The 19,727-nt window shown below is 42.4% G+C and overlaps 1 protein-coding gene across 1 annotated transcript in view; it reads left to right on the forward strand.

Moving 5' to 3' along the window:
* The first annotated feature begins 67 nt into the window (after positions 1-67).
* The window catches only part of IK (IK cytokine), a 46,800-nt gene continuing 27,140 nt past the window's right edge, over positions 68-19,727 (forward strand). The window contains exons 1-6 of the mRNA XM_077474136.1: positions 68-173; positions 10,094-10,157; positions 13,014-13,106; positions 13,240-13,299; positions 15,982-16,149; positions 19,458-19,572. Coding sequence (XP_077330262.1) covers positions 158-173; positions 10,094-10,157; positions 13,014-13,106; positions 13,240-13,299; positions 15,982-16,149; positions 19,458-19,572 — 516 coding nt within the window. The 5' untranslated portion in view covers positions 68-157. The remainder of the gene's footprint in view (positions 174-10,093; positions 10,158-13,013; positions 13,107-13,239; positions 13,300-15,981; positions 16,150-19,457; positions 19,573-19,727) is intronic.

The raw sequence follows: 19,727 nt of genomic DNA on the forward strand, positions 1-19,727 counted from the left end.
CAATATTCTCAATTGTAGTACATCCCCCCTGTTTCACTGATTGGTCCAAATAGGAAGGTACCTGCAGGTCACACGATCACGTGGTGTTGTGTGCGGGGAATTGTGGGAGCGCTGTAGTATTTCCTGTTTCCGGTTTGCTGTTGATACGATTGCAAAGATGCCTGAAAGGGACAGTAAGTAATAAATATGAGATATATTGTTATTGAACGCGGCGGTATAGTGTGACTGGGGGTGTAGAGGACAGGGAGATCCCCATACGGGGGCCTGCTGCTCTATGTATAAGGGGAGGGTGTGCATAGAAATACATCATATGCATAGCTTTACCTTGCCTTTCTTCAGTCCTCTGCCTTAAACCTTTCTCCGTTTTTACATTTTGTGTACACTTGTTAAAAAAATAATAATAATTTTAGGCACGAAGATTACATAAACCCCCCAAACATATTTTCCTAACCACTTCAGTACAGGGCATCTTCACCCCCTTCCTGCCCAGACCAATTTTCAGCGCTGTTACACTTTGAATGACAATTGCGCGGTCATGCAACACTGTACCCATATGAAATTTTGATCCTTTATTTTCCCACAAATAGAGCTTTCTTTCGATCACCACTGCGGTTTTTATTTTTTTGTGCTATATACAAAAAAAGAGCGTAAATTTTGAAAAAAAAATCATTTTTTTTACTTTTTGCTATAATAAATATCCAGTTAAAAAACAAAAACACACTTTTTTTTTCGTTAGTTTAAGCCGATATGTATTCTTCTCCATATCTTTGGTAAAAAAAAAGAAAAACGCAATAAGCGTATATTGATTGGTTTGCGCAAAAGTTATAGCGTCTACAAAATAGGGGATACATTTATGGAATCTTTATTGGTGTTTTTTTTTTTTTTTTACTAGTAATGGCGGCGCTTTGTGGTTTTTATTGTGACTGCGTTATTACGGCCAACACTTTTGACACTATTTTGGGACCATTCACATTTATACAGCGATCAGAGTTATAAAGATGCACTGATTACTGTGTAAATGTGACTGACAGGGAAGGAGTTAAATGTGTATCCTAGGGAGTGATTCTAACTGTAGGGGGAGGGGACTCGCAAGGGGAGGAGACAGATCTGTGTTTTTCTGTACTGCGAACACACCATTGGTCGCCTCTCCCCTGACAGGACGTAGATCTGTGTGTTTAAGGGCTATCGCAGCCACCAGGCACGTGCACCGGGTGCCTAGTGACACGGCGGGCGCACGCCCCGTAGAGGCTCAGAATGTAAAAGACATCACATGACGGTGGGCCAGAGGGACAAAGGGTTCCTGCTGCCATCATATGACTATGCGTGGTAGGGAAGTGGTTAAAGACCCTAGACCGGGGGTCTCCAAACTTTCTAAACAAAGGGCCAGTTTACTGTCTTTCAGACTTTGGGGGGGTGGGGGCGCGCACTGTGGCCACTGGGAGTAAACAATGCCAGATCTTTGTTTTTAGGGGGAGAAATTGTGGGCATCATTGGGAAGAATAGTGCCCTTTTTTTGTTGTCATTGGAAGGAATTATGCCCCATCCTTGGTGTCAGTGGCAGGAATAATGCCTCAAGGCCTGGATTTAGACAAGCAAAAGGCCTCAATTTGGAGACCACTGCCCTAGAGAATAAAGTAGTCATAGTTACAATTTTTCTCAAGTCATCTTCCAGGACGGCACACCTGAGATGAGAGGCTCCTCCCTACAGGAAACACAATCAATCGACAGCTGTTTTAAGTCCCCACCCTTCCCCTTGATCCTCAGTTTTTGATTGTGTTTCTCCCTACACAGCGAAACTGTTTGTTTTTTTCCAAATGACCCGAAGCCTGGGGCTGGTGGTCTCCCCCTGGGAGCCGGACCACAAGCCTGGGAAGCCTCTGGGTCTGGTAGGATATTCTTGTCCTTCCTGGGGGGTTCCCCTATCTTTTCCTCAGGGCGGGCAGCAGAAATTGGAAGAGCCCCCCTGAGAGCTGAAGGACCCTGGGTACAGTGGTGTACCCAGAACTTCAGGGGCCATTATCCTGTCTCCCCCTCCTTACCTGTACAGGTGGCTGTTCAGACGGGGGTGCTGGCCATCGGTTCTTTCCAGGGGGCTTGTCCCCGACTCCTGGGTCCCCGGTAGCTCGCGTGGGCTGCCGGAGAGGGCGTGGCAACAAGCACCCGCGTCATTTTCAAACTTCGGGAAAATGGCAGCGGCGTTCTTACCCAGGAGGGAAGGCTGAGAGTCAGTAGGAGCAGGCGCCCACATCCTCCTTTCTCTAGAGCGAGGAGGCACCAGTTTACTACGGTGGATGTCTGCCTTAACCACCTCAGATATGAAGATGGGAATGAGGAATGGAAGGCATTGCCCCCCCCCCATGTATATAGACTGACTGGTACAGTGCAGGACACAGCCTAACCTGGCACCTCCCTATGGGGACAGCAGTTGGGGGGGGGGGGGGGGAGCACTTTGGCGGCTATCCTCCTTGCGTGTGGACCATAAGGATGGAAAAGCAAGCCCGCTGGCTGTGGCAAAAAGAGGAAGACGACAACGGTGAGTACTTTACTTTCCTTTTGCCGTGGGAATTTAGCTGCAAAATCCCCAATTCCAGCCAGAGGGTTTCTAGGCATTTGAGATCTCACCTGGGGTCTGGATTCAAATAGCCCTTAAGCTTCTGCTAAAAACACCAGCTGCAGCCCCTCTTACATCAGAGAAGCTGTATGGTGGACAGGTGGTGCAGAGGAACGAGTGTGCCTAAACCACCTCAGATGAGAAAGAGGTAGGCCATTGCTCCCCCTTCCCCGTGTATAATATACTGACTGGTGCAGTGCAGAACCTGGGGTCGGGATACAAATAGCGCAGACGCCACTGCTAAAACCACCAGCCACAGCTCCCTCTTACAGCAGAGACACTGTGGTTATCGCAGCAGTAGGTTGCCAGCCTCTCCCTACATGCCCAGTTGTGGTACATTTAGTAGGGATGAATATAGCGTACAGAGGGGACCTGGTAGATACAAAGTTACTTACAGGCCAGGTATACCACTGAACAGGTTATTAATTGGGCAGTGGTTGGTGGATTCAGAAGCTCCCCTGGTCAGCAGGTGCACTAGGTTACCGGCCCTATTAGCCCAGCTGCTAGGAATCTGAAGTTGCTTCACAATGTTTAAAAGCTGACCTAAAATTCAAGGATGGGCAGAGACCAAGCTACTGTGTGGCACAGTAGGGGTTCCCTTGTCACAGATCCTCCTTTTGGAGGTTGCCTGCTATAGTTAACTTTCATAAGCTCCAACCTCCCACTCCACCTTTACACTGTGTTTATATTATAGTGTAGGAGGTAAGAAGAAACTTTTTTTTATTGGTTTGGGCTACAATCCACTCAGTGGCAGATCTAAAGGCGATTCACCATAGATCGCTCCCTACATCCTTTTAATTGAGGATTTTCTGTGCAAACCTATGCAAGAGCTACATAATTGATTGTTTGAAGCCTGCAAATAGCTATTTACCTCCCAGGCTAAACTGGTAACCACCTCTTCTAGAGAGGTCTTAAATTAGTCTCTAGGGCTAGGCTCATTAAGACTTTAGTTGCTAATCAGCACCACCTGGATATGTGCTGGCTAGCGTTTGCTCAGTCTATGGAGATAAGGTAGGACAACAACAACTACTACTAATAGTAGGGTGTCCAACCATTTTAGGATCTGTTCCTTCTCTGGTGGTGAAGGTTTAGTATCTACAGCCCAGGCTATGCCTATGAAATAAATTGCCTGTTGGTTATTTCATAAAGGGATAGACCATGACTCCTCATTGGCTGCACACCAGTAGACCTCAGTAGTGAAGGTTTGTGCTTGCTGGGATGTTTTTGTGGCACAGCAGAAATACACATTGAGATTTGTGACATCTCTGCTTAATAAGGGCTATATTGCTGTGCATCAGAAATGCACTGCACTGAAGCTTGTTTTCTGTCCTTTATATACTAAAGGTACTGCTTTGTTTGGCTACAGATCAGAAAAATACAACAGTGAAGGTGGTCTGTACTTTCTGGTTTTGTGTTGCACAGCAGAAATGCACATCTCTGCTCATAATGGTTATATTGCTGCACATCAGACATACACAAGATTGAGGTCTGTCTGTGGGGCTTTGTGTCCTGTTTTACTGCCTTGTTGGTTACTTATCAGAAAGGCAGCAGTGAAGTCTGATGGTCCTGATTTGCGTGGCGCTGTGCTGATTCAGACAGTGCTATTAACAGCAATGGCTGCCGAGTTTAAACATGCGATTTGACATGTTGAGTCGCATGACAAATCATTTCAATATGGATGTGCTATCTCTATTCATAGTGTTTTATTGTTGCACATCAGATTTATACAGCATTAAGGTCTGTGAGGTTTTTGTGTCCTGTATTACTGCCTTATCAGAAAGGCAGCAGTGAAAATTGATGGTTCGAATTTGTTGGGCTACATAGTAGAAATACAAATTGAACCCCTGCCAGGTGTAGTACATATACTGCCTTTGGTAATCCATGTAGCACCACAAAGTGGTGTTGTGCTGATTTTAGCCATGCGATTTGACATGTTGAGTCGCAAGGCCAAATCGCTTCAATATGGATGTGCTATCTCTATTCAGAATTGTTATATTGTTGCACATCAGACATATACAAGATTGAAGGTTGTCTGTCCTTTATGTCTTGCATATACTGCCTTATTGGCTGCATATCAGAAAGGACACAGCAGTGAAGGTTGCTTGTCTTTTTCTGATTTTGTTTTTGCTGCTCAGCTGAGAGACACATTGAGGATGGTGGCCTCTCTGCTCAGTATTGGTATATTACTACACATCAGACATACACAAAGATTGAATGTTTGTGTCCTGTATGTCCTATATTTACTGCCTTATCGTTTGTATATCAGGCACAGCAGTGAGCAGTGTTTCTCATGGATCTACCTTTCTGCATCTTAGGGATACACAGCAGGGGTTTGTTGGCTGCAATCCTCCAGGGAGTCACAGCATTGGGGACCCCTTACTTGTTCGACCTGAAAATTGCTATTTGTTTTTTTTTTTTTTTTCCCTGCGACCTGTGTAATCTTGAGGTCTGTGGATCCAGGAATCAGGGACTGCTGGTGTCGCACAGACACAAATGGTACCCATTGGAAGCCATAGTATATGACTTCTCATGCGTCTTGCAGTCCCAAGTCGCAGGTTGGGTCGCACGGGTGTGGGAACCCTAAACTTATCTGTCCCTTCTGATTGAGGTTTTGCTACACAGCAGGAATACTCATCATGACGTTATTGTTTTATTTTGCAGTAGACCAGAAAGATTGCAGCTGTAAAGGTTGTCTGTCTTTTTCCTCAGTTTCTGCTTTTATGTTGTTGCACAGCAGAAATACTCAAGATTGAAGCTTGTTGGTGCTTTCTGTTTCAGAAAAACACAATGCTGCAGGTTGCTCGTGTCCTTTCTCAGTGTTGGTTCTATCTGAACTACACTACAGAAGTGCATGACAGAAAGGATTGTCTTGTGTTCCATATTTTTCCCTGTGGCATAGCAGAAATGCACAACACGGGAGTTGGTGTTCATATTAATCTTATAACTGTGGTGGTTTGTCAGAAATACACAACATAGAAGTTTGGGTCTTTCTGTCTTTATAGCCTTGTTTTGCTGTACATAGGTAAAGCACAACAGTAAAGGGGGTTCCTGTCCTTTCCGTATTTATATATCAGTTATGACCTAGCTAGCTGCACTAAAGAAATACGCAGCATTTAGGGTTTGCTTGAGTCTTAATGTTTTTACGTCTTGGCAGCACATCAGAAAACCAGACTATGAGGACTGTTTGTCAACATTGAGGTTCAGATTTGGGTCTCTTCCCATATTTGATATATTGGTTTAGATAGTCACACTCAGGCACACAACATTGTTGTCTATGCTTGTGTCCTTTCTGTCTAAATCTATTGTGCCGTGCCCACAATCTATGATCATTTTATTTGTGATATTAATAATGCATGTATCACCTTTTTGTATTTCAGCCTTCTTTTCCATGGAGGGGCCAGGAGTTCGGGCTGCAGCTGCCACATGTCAGAAAACCTTGACCACTTGCATTCAGGGATGCCAGAACCATTTCCTAGGGTTGAAGCCCTGTACGGTTATGGGACACTGGAGGAAGGGGATAATGAATCCCCCTTTTAGTAAGAACTTGGAGAGCTCTGTTCAGAGGAGTATTAGGGCCTGAGGATGAAGTATAAAGATGTATACCCGATCGAATAGGTTTCGGCTTGGTGCATGGCCTTCATTTTGCCCTTTTAGCAAAACTAGACATAGCAATATGGGTAGTCTACTCCTGCTAGGGACTTTAATCTCCTGAAGAAGGCTCTCAGGCGTAAGTAAGGACATAGATTGGGCGTGCCTTAAACCCAGGGTTCAAGCTTCTGTTAATCTATTTCCCTTAAGTAGGCTTCCCTTTAGTCTTTTGCTGACATAAAGATAAAAAGGAAGCAGTTTTATTTCCCTCAACAGGATAGTGTTAAGACAGGCCCTCTTATTGATTAATGTAGTGTCCTTGTCTTACACAGGTCTCTTATTTATCTTTTTAGTGGTTCTAAGTAGCACCTACAGGCATAATAGGCCATGGTTGTTAGATGTGTGAGATAGGCAACATTGCTAACCTACAAGTTTAACATGTTTTCTGATTCCATTTTTAAGAGCCCATTTCACCTAGATACTGCATCTGAAGCGGAAAAGGCAGGAACATCTGTGGAGCAGACCTGCAGATCAGCCGCATGATCCAGCTAAGATGCCTTCATCAAGCATATGAGCGTATGGAGTGGAGGTAAAGCTCACTGCAGAGCCAATGTTCGCCAAGAGGGTTTTGCAGTGGCCCCACCCTAAGGTAGGCCTGAGGTACTTGTTTATCCTCTCAGGTGTGCCGTCCTGGAAGATGACTTGAGAAAAGTACCAGTTACTTACCGGTAACTGTCTTTCTGGGAAATCTTCCAGGACGGCAGGCCTACTTCCCGCCCGTTGGAGGAGGGAAAATTCTAGAACACTAGAAGGTGAGTACCTATGAGGAATGATTTCCCTTGTGAACCTGGTTCAGGAGTTACTTCTCTACAAACTGAGGATCAAGGGGAAGGGTGGGGACTTAAAACAGCTGTCGATTGATTGTGTTTCCTGTAGGGAGGAGCCTCTCATCTCAGGTGTGCCGTCCTGGAAGATTTCCCAGAAAGACAGTTACCGGTAAGTAACTGGTACTTTTTACGTCACTTTATAGCACCGCAAAGCTCTAGGAAAGGCAAAATTTCAGTAAAAAACACTAACGTGAATTTTAAAGCAAGCGGAATAAACTACCCACATTTTTGGTAAAATAGAAAAGATGAGGTTGCACCAAGTAAATAGATACCTTAACATGTCAAACTTTCAACTTGTGTGCGCCCGTGAATTGGCACACACTTTTATTTTTTTATTTTTTTTTATAGGCAACTCGTTAAAAGCCACCTATAGGTCATCAGTTTAGTGTTACGGAGGAGGTCTTTTGGTAGAATTATTGCCCTCCGGTGTGCGCGCCGATATGTAACGTGTTATTGCAATCAACGTTTTCCTGCATAGGTGCCCCTGATGCGTGTGTTTATGGTCATACGTGTGTATTTGTTGGGGGAGGGGCTTTTTTTTTTTTTTTTCTTATAGTGGACAAAATGTTCCCTCTGTGATGATCTTTAGGTGATAGGTTCTCTTTAATGAGATATGCAGGGTCTGCTAACTGTCACATTGTGTCCTCAACCAAACTGTCATAAATGGTGTCAGAATGAATCGCATATGCAGCACCATGGCAGTTGCATATCAAACTTGGCTGTAATGTATAGGAGGATTCCATTCTGCATTATGGGCCACTTCAGACCACAAAAGTGCACTCCAGATCTGTTTCTGCATACGAGTTTTTGATGTGTTCCGGTGCATTTTTGTTACATTTCCACATGCATTTCAGATGCTTGTGTTCTTCTTTTTTCCTGTTTTTACTGTACTGGAATCTGGTGCATTTTGAATGCATTTATTTTTATGCATTATGGTGCATTTTTTATGTGTTTTACTGCATTCCAGTATAATCCAGTGCAGAAAAAATGCAGGATATCCTGTTTTTTTTCTGGAACTGACTGTACTGGTGTGAACTATGCCATTGGAAACTATAACCTACTGTAGCGCCCTGCTCCTAATGAGCAGACGCTATTGTTTTGCAAATTTAAGTTGTCTGAAGCTGCAGTTTGGCTCAGGCTAATTATTTCAAAGTTCTGGTTTCTGTGCCAGTTCGGCTGGGTTGTGCTAGTTTCCACTTGGCCGTGGGTGTCGTGTCACCACCGGTAAGTGTTGGAAATGCAACAGGCTGGATGCATTGAATACCCCTTTTACTCGGAAATAGCCCAGTGGGAGTGGTTCACCCGCTGTGCATTATGGGTAAGGGTATTTAAGGTACTGACGCCAATTTTGAGGGGTCTCTTTTCCAGCGTTCGCTATCCAGACCTCATGGCCCTCCTGGCCTGGGGTGTGTGCTGCCTGTTCCTGTGTCTCGGGGCAGGGTGGCCTAAAGCTTTTTGCAACTGAAAGGGTAGGCCTAAAAGTCTTGGGGCCTACCAATCCAGGGGTGGTCCTGTGCTGTCTTGCCTGCGGGGAGAAGCCAAGCGACTGGGGGATCCAGGGAAGGACTTTTCCAGGAGAGGACCGAGCAACAAGGCTGGTATCTCTGGAAGAGCCTGGAGACTCAGTTGGAGGACGCAACCGCTCAGTATCACTGGGTCGGCTGAAGGAAAATGGTACGGTGTGACAATTCTTTCATTTCTCAAGAAGTTCATTCAAATTGACAAGTCTGTGACAGAGACTTTGAGCATCCCACCGGCTGCTAGGTCAGTGAGAGAGGCCTATCCGGTGATTGCTAGATCCAGCCTGTGGAAGCTGTTTGTCCTCTGGATCAAGACAATACCTCTAACCCGCAATTACAAGGTACCCGAACTTCCCTTAACCCTTTATCCCTCTATTGCAAAACGTTTTGTTTATCTCAAGTAAATCTTGGAAAAAGGGACTAAGTGTCAGAGCTAACATTTTTTGATTCACTTTACAACGGGACCCCTGAGACGGAGATGCGAGCAGGTGAGATAACGGTAAGCCTAATAAAAACCAGCAGCTCCTTCGGGGGTCAGTGCTACACTACTTAATGCATTTTTTTTCCTGCATTAAAAACATGTAGACTGCATGTAGTGTGAACTGGCTCTAAGGCTGTCAGCCAATCGGCAGACAAACGGAGCTCCAGTTTAAAGTACATTTTCAATAGTTTGTTTCCAAGGTGGAAATTAAACCTGCCACAAAGTTTGACTCCTCCCTAATCCTTACAAATCTATGCAAAGCATAAATAAAAAAACTGTATTTTTTTTATATCTTAACAAAGTCACTTTATAGCAACCTTTGCATACCTGCTCCATGTTCTCTATTGCAATCTGCTGTCCTCCAAAGGTTTGGTGATCACAAAGTTGAAGTGTTTAAATCTCATGCTTTAAAAAAAAAAAAAAAAAAAAAACATGTTATACTTACTTGCCTCTTCTTGGGTCCCCAGGTAGCATTTTGGTCTCCTTCCCCCTGCTGAGTGGCACTTGTGAATACTTGCTCCCGAGCCCCCTTCTCCGTGTACATTACACACAGAGAGTGTGGCTCAGCCCCACCTCCCGCACCCTTCTCACTGCCTGTGATTGACAGCAGTGGGAGCCAATGATTGACCAATCATACACTGACTGACACTCTGTGAAGAGCAAGAAAGCATGTCTTGTGTTCCACCTCATCTTTTTTTAGGTTGAGCTAGCAGGAGAATGATGAGACAAAAAGTATGAACTTTCTATGGTGCACCTATTGCTTACGTGACTGAACCTGTTATTTTGAATAGTCCGCTCATCTGATAAGAAAATAAAGCTGGCTCCCGTGCCAATATACATTTACAAAGGAAATGTGTTTTTTTTTTTTTTTTTTTTTTTTTTTTTTTTTTATGTAGGGGCAAGGTTTCTTTCTGTAGGAGATGTTTATTTTCAGAAGGATAGATGTATGTAGTCCCTTTTTTATTACTGTATATTTAATGACTACCTTTCTTTCCTAAAATTCTAGGTGAGCTGTTCTCCAATCCTCTGGCTCCTGATGGCCATGAGGTGGAAGATTTGCATTCGTTCCAGTAAGTATTACACCAATCGTAGGGTTATTTGTCTTCACTAATACTTATTCCAGGGCTGGACAAATCTTCTGAAGCTAATAGTCAGTTTGCCAAGGAACCTTGAGATGTCTCACGTTCAGTATGAATCTGAAGGAACCATACATTGGCATGTGAGCAGAGTGTTAGGTTATACTGTATAGTCAATATAACCTAACTTCACAATGTCACAGAATTTAGGCTTGACAGAGTTTGGTCCTTGGCCTCATTATGCTACCTAAAGCCAAACTCCAGACAATACTTTTTATTTTGGCAAGTGTGGAAGAGGGGGTTGAAAGCCTCTGTCAGTTTTTTGCCACTTATTTTGCTATTGGGAAGATTTCATCCCACATCTTCGGTTAAAGGAGAAGTGCAGCTTGGGATCGTTTGGCTGGGCTTCTCCTATGGGTCACAGGAGTGCAATTCACAGTCCGCTCTCTGCTGATGTAGTCGATATCAGCCCAGACACCGTGTCATCACGATAATAAAGTCTGGGTGCTCCAGGTGCCTGGACTGACGCCCATCTCAGCCAGCCGATGAGATCCTGAAACGGCCGTTCCCCACCCCTCCACAGCTCAACGCTCCAGTGAGCGTGGAGGAGTAGTGCGGAGAGCTGCTGATTGACCGTCAGCAGCTCTCTGCTCGGGGAGCTGTGAGAACCGAGCCATTAGTGATGTTCGATGGCTCGGTTTAGAGGTGCCCGGGGGACAGATGCAGCATCGGGCTGATGTTGCATCCACCTATGTAAGTATAATGGAGGAAAAAACCCCAAACCCATACTTCTAAGACCGAAAACTATGGAAAATCAGTTCAATAGGTAAAATAGAAAAAAACACTTTTTAGTAGAGAGGGGAAAGGGTTAGAACTAGGGACAATGTTTGTATTGTTGTCTGTACCTTCCTGACCTGGTAATGACTGCCCCCCCAACACCCCTATTTCTTACAGGCATCACAAGGAGAGATACAGAGGGGAATAAAAAGAAAGCTTTACAACCATTTTGAGATGTGCTTCTCTGTGGTTAGGGATGCTGGGTAAAAGATATGTAATGGTATGGCTGATTTTACCACTCTGGGGTTCATACACTAATGCCGCGTACACACGACCGCAATTATCCGTCAGAATAAACGCTGACGCTTCCCGACGGAGTTCTGACCGAACGCACTTACCTACACACAATCACACCAAAGTCCATTTCGAAAGCGATGATGTACGACGGGACTAGAAAAGGACGTTCAATAGCCAGTAGCCAATAGCTGCCCTTGCGTTGTATTTGGTCCATCGGACCAGCATACAGACTAAAGCCCCATACACACTATCAGTTTTTCTGCTGAGTTTTTCCTTCAGATTTACCAAAACCATCTAATATGAGGTCAAACCTTAGGAGTTTCAATGTGTATGCAGTCAGGCAGGCCCTTGCACTACATGGTTTTGGTAAATCTGAAGGAAAAACTCAGCAGAAAAACTGATAGTGTGTATGGGGCTTAACAGTTTTCCCAATAGGAATTGATTCCGTCTGAAAGATTTATAACATGTTCTATTTCTAGGTCCGTCAGACTTTAAAAAAAAAAAGTCTGCTGAATCCCCCACACGATTGGAAGTTCAATTCACTAAGAATTTTGCGTTAAATACTGAATGCGGTATTTGTTTGATTTAGAAGTAATTAGTGCATTATTTAATGCAGTAATTTACTGCATCAAACTGGTCCCTAAAGAGCTTGCCAGGAAGCCAGCCGCCACGTCCTTAACAACAGATGACTCATCAACTGTCCATACCAGACCCTTGACAGGCAACCCCCCCCTGAACCATACCAGGCCACATGCCCTAAACGTGGGGGGGGGGGGGGGGTGCTTTTGGGCAGGGCTTCACCATTTGACAGTTCTTGTATAGGTAAGGGGTGGGGCCACCTGATGACATCACCTGGTGGTCCCGCTCCTTGTGACTTCACCTCCCGGGGGGCTTTTTTTTTTTGGTCTGTGGGCGGTCTGATTGACTATTTACATCTGGGGACACTTTTCTAAATGTTAAAAAAAAATAAAGGAATTGTCAAAAACTTTTTTTTTTTTTTTTTTTTGTGAATGGGGGGGGGGGGGGGGGCGGATCTGGGGGCCCCCTTAAAGGCGGGTTTCCAGATTCTAACAAGCCCACCCATGTTGAGGGCATGTGGCCTGGTATGGTTGTGGCCCCCCCTTTCCTGACCTGCCAGGCTGCATGCTCGGATAAGGATTTTTTTTATTTATTTTTCAGAATTTTTAATTGTCTGCATTTATTTTTTTTATTTTTTTTAATGGATTCGGCTGTTTACAGTGATGAGTCATCCGTTGGTAAGGTTGTGGCGGTTGGCTTCCAGGCCTGTTCCTTAGCAACCAGCTAATTTGTCAGAAAACAGCGTGGGAATCCCCCATCCCCACGCTGTTTTTTTGAATACCACATGTGATACTGCCAGTACTTGCATGTTTTTTATTTATTTTTATTTTTTTTACTCTCTGATCTGTTTGTGAATTGGACTTAAGAACTTTTTAAACAATATTTTACCAGCACATTTTTTTTTTCTTTGCAGTAAATGCCATATAAACTTTTTTATGAATTGGACTTAATTTCCACATGCGAAAATGTATGCAAATTAGTTACTTGACCAAGTTATCGCATGCGTTAAATGTTAGTGAATTGACTCCTCTGTCATCTTACGTAACCCTTTAAAGTTTTCTTTGCAGCCTTATGCCACTATTCCCTGGTTTGTCAAAAAATGAACGGTTTAACCAAGATATAATTCCTGTGTTTTTGTCCTTTTTTTTGTATTTTTTTATTTATTTTTTTTTACATGATCTTTTTTGTTTCTTGTAGGTCAAAACTTACAAATGAAGACTTCCGTAAACTTCTTATGACCCCTCGGTCTACTCCATCTTCAGCTCCCCCTACAAAATCTCGCCATCATGAGTAAGTATTTTCTTAGCTGTGAAAGGTCACAAGCTACCTATTTAATGTAAACTTGCTCGAAGAGAAGATATTTTAAGACTTTGTATGCTGTTTAACTAGTGTTTAACCTGTCAGTATGGTTTATCATTTTTAGAATGCCACGTGAATATAATGAGGATGAAGATCCAGCTGCCCGCAGACGGAAGAAAAAAAGGTAAATCAGATGAAAAACAGTAGGTTGGTACTTGTTAGGTGGCAGCAACATTATATAATTGTCTTATACATTATAACTTAAAGCATTTGTTAACCCAAAACAAATAAAAGACCACTGGGCACTTAAATCCCCTTCCTAGCCAGACCAATTTTCAGCTTTCGGTGCTCTCACACTGACAATTACTCAGTCATGCAACACTGTACCCATATGAATTATTTTGTCCTTCTTTTTTTTTTTTTTTTTTTTCCACACAAAAATAGATTTTTCTTTTCGTGGTATTTAATCACCGCTGGGTTTTTTTTATTTTTTTGCGCTATAAATCAAAAAAAACTTAAAATTTGGTAAAAAAAAAAAATTCTTTGTTTCTGTTAAAATTTATTGGCAGAGTATTGGCACTTAGCAGCGCTGTGGGCACTACAGATCCAGCCCACAGCACCGCTACAAACAATCTCTGCCCCTCTCCCCTCACACTGTACAGATCGGTACAGCGAGGGGAGGGATGTCATGAAGCCGGTTTGTTTACAAGTGATCGCTCCTTCATTTGACGGAGCGATCATGTGGTAAACTGCCACTACCAGCGGCCATTTACCGCGATGCGCTAGGTCTTGCAGACCCGGTGGTCACGGATATTTCCGGGAGCGCGCAAGAGCAACATTCTGGGAGGCCGTCCACGGAGCATCTTTCGGCTATGGCCTGGTCGGCAAGGGTTAAAGCATTTTATACAGTGCTTGTGCTTTGTAATTTGGCACCCTGTAATACCTGGCTGATCTTACCTGGCTATCCCCTACCCTCTGCAAACAGACCACGATAATCATGGCTGCTGAGCCCCTGACATAGTGGTTTGTTTGCGTGCCTCTGTCATCTGCAGCCTGCTGTCCTGTCTGTCTCCTCTGTCCCCCCTCTATGTGTCACCTAGTGACAGTGCTACCTCATCCCCCTCCTGCTGCAGGATATATACTACTATCCATTCTGTCTCCTCTTACAGTGCCTTTACTGTTTCTTTGTATTATTAAAAAAATCCCTCCTATTCGGCAGCTCCTGGTGGTCACGAGACCGGCTAGGTCTCCTTGTCTCCTCTCTCCTCGCCTCTTCACGTCCCAGTGATGTCAGCGGGAAAATATCGGCCCCGCTCGCTGCTTCTGTCAGACGAGCAGAGAGGAGACAAAGCTGGTTACATGAGCACCGGGAGCCACTGTGAAATACGGTAAAGGAGGATTTATCTTTAATAAAACACAGACACAGGGGGCACTGTATGAGGAGACAGAACGGACTATGTGAACATAGGAATGTGGGTTAACAACCACATTAATACAATCTATGTAAAAAGTCTTATACTTGCGATGCTGATGTAGTGAGGAAAGCAATTTAAACTCTGTGTACCACATTTTGTTTGGAGCTATATTGTCATTTTAGATGTAAGTCAATTCTGTACACAGGCTTTTGTTGTCTTTATTTTGTATTCTATATGGGGGAGATTGAACTCCTAAAGAATTTATATTCTTAGTTTATTATCAAGGGGCATTATTATAAAGTCCCTTCTAGTTTACAAAGTGTTATGTGTGTGTAATAGCATATATATTTATCATCATGGTACAATGTAAACTAAGTGCAGTAAAGTAAATGCTGTTCCTCTAATCCCCTATCCCATTCCTTGAGTACAGATGGGGATCAACATTTATAGTATGTGACTTTCTTTTAACCACATAAATACTGGGCACTTTCGTCCCCTCTCATCCCAGACCAATTTTCAGCTTTCATCGTTCTTGCACTTTCAATGAAAATTGCGCGGTCATGCTACGCTGTACCCAAATGAAATTTTTATCATTATGTTCGCACACATAGAGCTTTCGTTTGGTATGTATTCACGAGCGAAAATTTCGAAAAAAAACAATATTCTTTCTATTTTAAAAGAAATCCAATAAAATCGTATTTTGTCATAAATTTGAGCCAAAATGTATTCTGCTACATGTTTTTGGTAAAAAAAATTCTGTTAAGTGTATAATAATTGGTTCGTATGATTACGGACAGATGTACGCAGGTGATGTCGGACAGATGTACGCAGATAATCATTGGGACGTGTGATTTTTAGTGGGACATATGTGGGGGACAGGTGTCTTTATTATTTGGGGACATGTGTGTTTTACATTGTGTGGTGACACTAGGTTGGTGATCAGTGAGTAAAAAGCTGTAAAAAAACAGCTCAACTCATACTGATCACCGACTGCAGCGATTGCCTAACAACCGGCTCTGTGTTTACATCACATGACGGCTGTGATTGGACACGTCTGTCGTGATCCGGAGGGCCAATCACAGAGCCCTCCTGCCGATCGGAGATGCTCCGTGTCTAGGTGACACGAGTGCATCGGGATCGCACCACTGCACGTGCCCGCGCGATCCCCTACTTCTGAGGGACGTTCCTGAACGTCCACTCAGGAGAGAGCGCCCACCCAGCCGTTTATGTACATTGGCTGGGTGGGAAGTAGTTAAGATATATGAATGTACTGATAACACCTCTCAGCAATATTGTGAACTATAATGAAGAGGGGAGACCAATATAAGTGGGCTTATTGTGAAGTGTTCTGAGGAATAATGTCTCTCCTCTTGTGGATGGAGGCAGTAGTTTAGTTGCAGGCAGTAATTTAGTTTCATGCAGCTCTGACATTTCTGTTCTCTTATGTGCAGCTACTATGCTAAGTTGCGACAACAGGAGATTGAGCGGGAGAGAGAGCTGGCAGAGAAATACAGAGACAGAGCCAAGGAAAGACGTGATGGAGTCAATAAGGACTACGAAGAAACAGAACTTATCAGCACCACAGCCAACTACCGAGCAGTAGGCCCAACAGCAGAAGCGTAAGTTGCCAAGAACAGTTGAACCTTTTTATTTATTTTTTATTTTTTCATGAAGGTAAAGTTCCTTTGCTTTACAAGTACTTTGGAATCAATAAAATTAAGCCTGCAATCTGAAGTAGCAGCAGGTTTTAGAAAAATAAGTCCATACAGCTGTTAATTCACTACTGGATAGACACAAGTATATTGAAGTGCATTCTTGGTGAGTGGGCTCAAAGGCAGCAGTTTAAATGGTTTTGCTGCAGTACAGCTATGCATGGGTCGAATTCCGAATGAATTTTCATTAGAAAATCTGAAATTTAGTGTGTGTGTTTTTAATTTTTTTTTTTTAATTTTTTTTTTATTTTTTATTTTTTTTATCCGTTGATGCCACCATGGATTTCTCTACAGAAAAGAAATTTTGTAGCCACAAATCTTTTCTTTCCAGGTCGCAGTTCAAGCGCATTTCTTTTTCGATTATATTTCCCACATGATTTTCCCATCAATTAGACATTCATTTGTTTTTCCAAAAACGTCTAAGATGCCAATCATTCAAATGCGATGGCCGTACGAAAATCGTCCATTGCTGCAGCTTACTAATGGGGCAAAATGGAACGAAAATTCTTAGTTACGATTTTTGAAAGAAAATTTGTTCAGACTTCGAACCATGTATGGCCGGCTTTAGTTTGTATTTTTAATGAAATTACAAAAGCAAAATTGACAATCAAAGAGTCTTGCAAGCAACTGGTGTAGGAATAATCTAATATCTCAGCTAGCAACTGTGTTAGTTCACTAAGATAATCAACCCAATGCCAAATGTGTCTCCATATGTTACTTTGGACGCAAATTCCATTATTGTCACTTTGCAATGGCTTACATAATCACATTTTTTATTTTAAAATTAAAAGCATTCCATCCACATAGCTCAAATAGGGAATCAATATAGACTCAGTAGAACAGATGTGTTGTTGAATCCTCCAATTTCAAATATAATAAAATGAATACAAAAAAATAATAAAATAAAAAATATTGGTAGCACACTCCCAATATAAAAGTGTTCACTGAATAAATAAACAGTTGCGCTGATTGTTGCAATCCATATTCAAAATAATAAATATGCAAAAAGTGCCATCAATGTTCTTTCATTTCTTCCTCAAAGTGTGCAGTGAACTAATTATTCCACTTGTGAAAAATCAAAATGTGATAAACATAGATTTCAGTGACACATACCTTTTTAAACCTCTATTTCGATTTGTGATGTTATCTATGTCGTTTTGGCTCAAAGCCCAATATATCTTCTGTGCAAAATGATACTGTGGTAATCTTTTTTTTTTTTTTTTTTTAATCTTCTCATTCATAAAATAAAACTTGCTCCCCAATGTTCCCCCCTCGGGCTTTGTGTTCACCTCAATTGATGTGACCTCACAACTATTGCTGGCCATACACTATATGAAAAATCATCCGAATTTCAGTCATTTGGCCAGTTCGTTCGTTTTTTTCGGCCAGTTAATGGGCACAAAATCAATAATCGGTGGGACGTTTTTGAACCGAAAAAATGAAGGACAAGTTTGGAAATTTTCCAAACCAACAAGAAATGTATTCATTTATGTCCACTGAACAATTTATCGGTCAATACATGATGGCACTATCGTTTTCTCTCATGGCCCAATGTTTGTTTTCTAAAAAGGGTTTGGCCGTTTTTTTCATATAGTGTATGGCCAGCATAAGTTTGGTCAGAAAAAATGATTTGGTCTCCCAGGACTGAGATCTATTTCTTCTGTATATGTCTCCAAATGGCAGTGATTAACCAGTGCATGCAAAAGATAAAAGGCTCCACATACTGCTTAAACTGTTTAAAACGTTGAACTTTATTAAAATAAATATATTGCACCCACATGCATAAGGTGCACCAACTATGTATAGCGTTATTTAAATCCACAATTCTGTGACAACAGCTCCGTGTTTTGCTAATGGGTATCTCAGCGTCTTGTTCCAACATGTGCCCTTCCCCTATGCGTTACGTCACAGGGTCATGTGACTTCCTCCGGGGGTTCATCTGACGATGAGATACCCATTTGCAAAGCACGGAGCTGTTGTCAGAGTTTTGGATTTAAATAACGCTGTAAAGTTGGTGCACTGGAGCACCTTATGCATGTGGGTGCAGTATATTTATTTTAATAAAGTTCAAAGTTTTAAACAGTTTAAGCACTATGTGGAGCCTCTTATCTTTTGCAAGCACTGGTTAATCACTGCTAGACATATACAGAGAAACTGGAGGGAGAAAAAGACATCTCATCAGTCCTGCGAGACTATATTGTGTTTTCTGACCAAACTTAGTTGTGAGGTCACATCAATTGAGGTGAGCACAAAACCCGAGGTGGGGAACAAGTTTCATTTTATTAGATTATTGTGTGGCCTCACAACGAAATATTTTAAAGTAAACAAAATTTATTATACCTGATGTACCATCATCCAAGTTAAAGGGAATAGAAATTTGGGAGCCCAACAAGAAAGAGGCAGCATGTGGACTATCACAGTACAGGTAAAATATATAGACAAACAAATCTATATATGCAACAAACATAAAAAAAATTATGACAAATGTATTTGTACACAAATATCAACATTGATATCTAAAATTACAGATGGTATAGTATTTCAACTAGTTTTGCTGTAAACCGTTTCATCAGGAAATACAGTAGATACAGCTGAAAAGATATAAATATTACATGATAAAACAAACTATTTTTTTATATTTAGAAAACAATATAAATGGGGAAACAAACGTAAAATGTTTACTGCAGTGGGCTGCTTACCCCCTATCCAGCGCCATCAGGGCCCAAGGGCCGGCGCCACCATTCCAACTAAGGGAAACGGGCAGTGGAGTCCTGCAGCGCTTTGTGAATGGGGCGCACTGTGTTCTGGGACACACACACACACACAGTTCCCGAAACACACCGTGCCCCATTCACTAGAAGACGACGTGAAGAGGAGAAGACTGAAGATCACGCAGAATAGGAAGAGGCAGATTAGGACGATATTATATATATATATATATATAATATATATATATATATATATAATTTTTCTTTTCTTTTTTTTATAGTAGCCCTCCTCTTTAACTCTGTGTAAGCTACAACACTATCTGACAGGGTTTGAACTCCAGTTTCAGACAGATAAATGCAGTTATGGGAAAGTGCCGGGAAGGCAAATATAAGTGGGTGGAGGGCTCTTCGTTCAAGAGAATCAGTAACTACATTGAATAGGTAAAGTGAAAGAGTTTCTAATTGTTAAAAGATAAGTTGGTTAACACTCATTTCTCTTCTATTCAGTGACAAATCCGCAGCAGAAAAGAGGCGCCAGTTGATCCAGGAGTCCAAGTTCTTGGGTGGTGACATGGAGCACACTCACTTGGTGAAAGGTTTGGATTTTGCCCTGCTGCAAAAGGTAACACTGATCCTAATCGCAATGAGCTGCATCTAGAGGACGCATGTATGAATTAGTGTTTGTACTGACAGGTGGTAGGAACTATTTTTGCCAATGGTACACATCCGTAAGTAGGGATGGAGTTTAGAGGTGGTTTGAGTTCTAAACTTTCACGT

The sequence above is a fragment of the Lithobates pipiens genome, unplaced genomic scaffold, assembly GCF_037356315.1.
Source record: "Lithobates pipiens isolate NorthernLeopardFrog02 unplaced genomic scaffold, aLitPip1_a1.2 Scaffold_8, whole genome shotgun sequence".
In the NCBI taxonomy this organism is placed as follows: Eukaryota; Metazoa; Chordata; class Amphibia; order Anura; family Ranidae; genus Lithobates; species Lithobates pipiens.